This window comes from Hipposideros armiger, unplaced genomic scaffold (assembly GCF_001890085.2).
Source record: "Hipposideros armiger isolate ML-2016 unplaced genomic scaffold, ASM189008v1 scaffold_105, whole genome shotgun sequence".
NCBI lineage: Eukaryota > Metazoa > Chordata > Mammalia > Chiroptera > Hipposideridae > Hipposideros > Hipposideros armiger.
This window is the reverse complement of record NW_017731455.1, coordinates 3461002-3466263: the sequence shown is the minus strand read 5'-3', so window position 1 is coordinate 3466263 and position 5262 is coordinate 3461002. Positions and strand designations below refer to the sequence as shown.

The window sequence follows — 5262 nt, the reverse complement described above, 5'->3', positions numbered from 1 at the left end:
ACAAGCTAATTTTTATTTGCACATCCCTGTCTATTTTCTGGCACTAGAAAGGCGTTTTAGGGGAGAAAAGGAACATTATTTTTTCACTGTCGTAAGTAAAGAGTATTGGAAAAACAAATGTGTGTACTAGAAAAGTACATTCAACGGGCTTAGTTGATACTTTTTTCTTAATGGTTTGAATTTTTTGGCAATAGGTAGACTCTACAAGATAAATAACTTATTCAACAAACATAATTTATCAAAGAAAACAACTTGTTTCTCTTCTTCAGAAAAACAAGTTGCCTATATGAGGAGACAGTCATGGGAGGCTTAGGATGTGTGTGAAGATCGTTTGTGACCCCTTTACAAATGTCTGTCTCAGCAAAAATATTTGGGTTTGAATTGAAAAGGTCATTTTATTAAATTCCATGGTACGTTAGTTAAATGGTCTCTTAGTGCTGTAAACTCCGTGAAAATATGTTTTTATTGGTTTCATGTTTTAAATATGTTGTTTAGCAGGCTCAGGACAACTTTCAAAAATCAGTTTTATTAAAAAACATTTGGTTTCTGTATTTGGCAAAAATTATTTGTTCTAAATGTGGACAGTGCTATCTGCTAATAGTTATAACACACACATAATGTCATACGTGTAGCCAGACGTGTCTGTACACAGCAGTGAAATGTGACTTCATAGGAGCATCGTTGATTCTTGATTATTAGGACATTTTGGTTGAGGTTTCCAGTCGTGATCATAACAAATGCAAGAATCAAAGTGGGGGTGGTTTGATGGTACCACTAGCAGCTGTCGAGAGGATCAGTCTAGTGTGGCATTTCACTGTGATTTCGCAGGACTCACGAGGGCGTGAGTAGAAGGGAGTGAGAGAGAGGCAGGCAGACGGTCAGATAAACTATAAATAACTGTAGTGCCTAAAATGCCAACCAAGCCACTCTTCTTTTAAATGAGTAACTGTTGTTTTTTTTAGGTTAATGGACGGTGCCATGTAATCAATCTATTATTTGTAACAGGCCAGCACACTAAAGGCTGATTCATATTTGTGGAAACGCTNCAGGAAGGTCTAGCGTGAATATCTGAGGTCATTGTATCCAGAGTAATCTCTCTGTGTCTGCCAGTTTTGGACACATTGATGACAGTTTATACAAAAGGCCCTGTATACACGAGGTGCCGAATACATAAAACACAGTAGTTAGAAAATAGTACAGGAGCCTTTTCTTTCTTTTCCCCATGATTGTTTTGGTATAGAAAATTAAAAACCTCTAGTTTCACACTCTTAAATCTCTCCAAATTCAATAATGTTTAAGATTATTTGCAACCTCTCTTTCCCCACGGGGTAGGGGAATGTCAAAGTTATATTGATTTTGAACTGATATTTGGGCAGACGAGGCCATGTTGATAAACCAACTTCTTTTGAATAACCAACAATGGTGTTTTGTCAAATAAGTAGCTAGTGATTGAGGGCTCATGTTTATTAAAATAATGAATCATTTAACTTCTCTCCCCATGCCCCACAAAAAGTTCAGTGGGATGGAGCTAGTGGCTTTCTAAAATTAGAAAATGACACATGAAGTAGAAGGCTCTCTAGTAATCTGCCTTCCTAATGTTACCGCATTTCATATTGGCTTTCCTGCCTGTTCAGGCCATACTTCTCCTCAAGAAAATGTGCATTAGATCGAGCTTATCCTTACCCATGTGGCTCTTTACACGTACTGCCAACATAGCTTATTTTGCTGAGTACTTTGCAGTAATGGTGATTTCTTATTTTTAACAAGCTTATATAGCCTTTACTGTGCATTTATTGCTTAATTCATTTGATACACATTGCAATCCAATAAAGTAAATATTATCATCTCATTCTGCTGGTGAGGAAACAGAGGCTCAGATTGTTGCTCATATGTCATTGNGCCTTGAAGTGTAATATCTGACTGCCAGGGAAGGTTTACACTAGCGGTGTGATGACAGGCCCACGAGAGAAAGGTTTTCCTTTATGAATGTGCATGGGTGGTGTGGGGAGAAGGAAGGGAGGAATGAAGACTCGGATTATAGTTTTTGGTCTGAAATAGTGGGTTGTCAGAAAAGTCATACGTATTTTTTCTATGTTTTTCGTTGCAAAAATGCGTCATGACTTTTCCGACACCCCAGTATATGTTTAGTTCCATTTCAGATCCTCTTATGCCAGTTTGAAAATCTTGCCTCCCCCCATTATAAAAGTTTAGATAATTGTGGGGGAGGAATAAATTTTCCTCTATTTTCAAGTTTCTTCTTCCCTAATGATCAAATAGAAGTGAGACAGCCTAGCAAGAGAAAAATAACCAAATTTAATACATACATGTGTATGGGAACCCACATGCAGGTGAGGTTCGGAGATAGAAAGGAGGATTGAGGTATATAAGACATCCGGAACTAAAAATGGGGCTTCAAAGGGCCATTGCAGGATGATAAGAAGAAGAGCCACTTAGTGAATAGAAGTTTGCCCTGCCCTATACGTAGGCAAGGGCCCTAATTCAAGTTCTGGGTAGTTAAGGGAGGGGCAGAAGTTTCTCTTGAGCCCAAGGCTACAGTTGTATTGAGCTCAAAACAATCCACATACCACAGAGGCACATCTTGGAGCGACTCATTCTGAACCCCCATATTATATAACGCTCTCCTTCCTGGCAAATGACATACATCACAGCGGGGGGACAGTATTTGGGATGTCAACTCATCTCTCTGCATTAATCTGTCAATGGGACTGAGAAAGGTAGAGTTCAAGACGACTGGGGCTACTCAGAGTGGCTTTCCTGGTGTCAGCTAAGAAGTGAATACTCCATAATACGTGGGCGTGGGAAACTGGTCGAGTGTCTTGATTTATCTGGTGGAAATGATGATGATAATGATAATAGCTACCATTTACTTAGTGCTGACTGTGTGCTGGGCACCAGTACGTAGGCCTGACTCAAGAGTCTGCCATCTTACCCACCATGTGTGTTGCTCCTATATAGCGTGATCACCGAATGTCCGATGTGGAAGGGCCTCGGTGGGAACAGGCTCTCGGAGAGATCATTGCGGATCCCCCAGCCATTTAGGGAGGGGAGCATTACTCATTCAAATTTTTGATCGACCCAGCAGGGTTACTTGGAGGAATATGACCAGCACAGAGGGAAGGGCAGCTTCCCTGCCATGATCACCCCGGCTTATCAGAACGCCAAGAAAGCCAACGAACTCGCTAGTGATGTAAGTACCACAGGAATTCCCACAGGATGACCCACAGAGCCCCAGAAGCAGAGGGGAAATGAGGCTTTGAAGGCTGTGCGTACTGAAACCTATGCACAGATTCATTTATTAGACCTGAGCCAAAGTAGAATGTTAGCCCTCATATTTCTATCCAGATTCCTGGTATCTACTTCCTCTGTTCAGACTGTTTGGTCCCATTTATCTGCTTCAAAGGAGATTGACATGGACAAATAGCACCACTCACTTTCGGTCAGCTGAAGCAAGTGGAAATACTGGTCCCGTGAGATGAGCTGGGGTTAGGAGAGTCCTCCCGAAAGAACCCATCTAGAAATCTAGCACTTTAGGGGGATAGCTGATTAAAACAAGTCATATGATTATCAAATGAGGTGTAACCCGGTTGATAACGTTTTTATTTGCAGAATGTTGGCCAGCCGTCAGTCCTTGAAAGATAGGCTATAATTAAACTTGGTGAAGTCACACACACACACACACACACACACACACACACACACACACACACACACACACTAACACTCCAAAGTGAGTGCTCACTTCGGCAGCACATATACTAAATATGCCAAATTGAAACTCGGCCTGTAATCAGGAGCCAAGCATTNTTCCCCGCTCTTTTCTTGCTTGGATGGGGAGAGAGGGAGAATGTAGGGGCATCTCAGTCCTGTGTGGGGACCAGGAAGAACTTTCTGAGGTCAAGAATAGTCGGCTCACAAAAGTTCGCTAGCATAGAACTTGTGAAAACTCCCTTTTAGAGAGAAGACTTTAGAGAGTATTAGTGGCAAGCCAGGTGTATCTGATTCATCTGAAAGAATTTCAGATTCATTCTCTCCTTGTCACTGCAAATTACAGAACGTAACTTCTAAAGAACTTCTACCACTTGCCTTTTCATAGCCCAGTTGCTCCACAGCAACAATAAGACCAGGAACTTAGTGGTATTCTGAGTGGGAAGTTTAAGCATGAATTCAGGCTCAGCTTAACAAGTGGCTTCCACTTGCCTTGGGTTGAGAAGCGTCTGTTGTCTCCCAAACTTGACAGGCAGCTCCTCAAGGGCAGGAGCTTTCTTCTTCCACCCAGCCCTGCCACCTGGCCCACACCAGGTGCCTCGCATGTATGTGTTGAGCTCTACGTTGAGTTTCTTTCTCCATGTGCCAGGCACTGTGCTGAGTATTGGGAATAAAAAGGTCAATAAGATATGCAGGGCTCATCAAGCTATAAGCCAGTTATGTTGCCTTAAGAGCTGTGACAGGGGATGTGCAGGGTGTTATGGGAGCCCTGACTAAGGCTTGCCACTCAGATAGCCTGGTAGATGGTGAGATGGCGACATGCGATTCAAAATTTGTTTTCATTTTCCAGGTGAGGTACACAGAGGACTATGAACAGCAGAGAGGCAAAGGCAGTTTTCCTGCTCTGATCACACCTGCTTATCAGATAGCCAAAAGAGCCAATGAGCTGGCGAGTGACGTAAGTGTCCCTGGTAATATTGTCATGTTAGGGGAGGAAGCAGGACGTTACCTGAGCCTGGCAAGTCCAACTTCCTGTCTACTTGGGCATGTACCATGGATCCAGGAAGTAGCATTCCTTCATGGTTTTCAATCGATTTTACCATGCTCTGGCACTTTGATATGTCTAAGACACACTCCCTGGACCCAAGCAAAAAAAGAACATTGCACAAAACATTCAGTTTTACTCTCTGGCCTCTGTGCATAGGAGGCTAAATTCACTGGGTTTGTCCTTTCCTTTCAAACAGGTGAGATACCATCAACAATATGAAAGAGAAATTAAGGGAATGGCTGGTCCAGCCGCTGGAGCTGAGGGTACTTTGACAAAGGAATATGTGGATCAGTATGGCCAGGTAGGTGATAGAATGACTTCCTCGGACACCGCCCTTTTCGATGGTCACTTCTCATTTTGGCAACCCTCCGGTCTGTGACACAGCCTGTGACCATTTATTCAGAGGTTGGGCTGTGGCTTATCTTTGCCCTATTTATGAAGGTTGGATTTTCTAAGTGAGAAAGTAGTGGGCAAACAATTACACAGGG

General features: G+C 42.5%; 1 protein-coding gene across 1 annotated transcript in view; it reads left to right on the top strand.

Annotated features, from left to right (window-relative positions):
• The window catches only part of NRAP (nebulin related anchoring protein), a 79753-nt gene that overhangs the window by 10535 nt on the left and 63956 nt on the right, over window positions 1–5262 (top strand). Inside the window, exons 3-5 of the mRNA XM_019646569.1 lie at window positions 3091–3214; window positions 4577–4684; window positions 4971–5075. Coding sequence (XP_019502114.1) covers window positions 3091–3214; window positions 4577–4684; window positions 4971–5075 — 337 coding nt within the window. The remainder of the gene's footprint in view (window positions 1–3090; window positions 3215–4576; window positions 4685–4970; window positions 5076–5262) is intronic.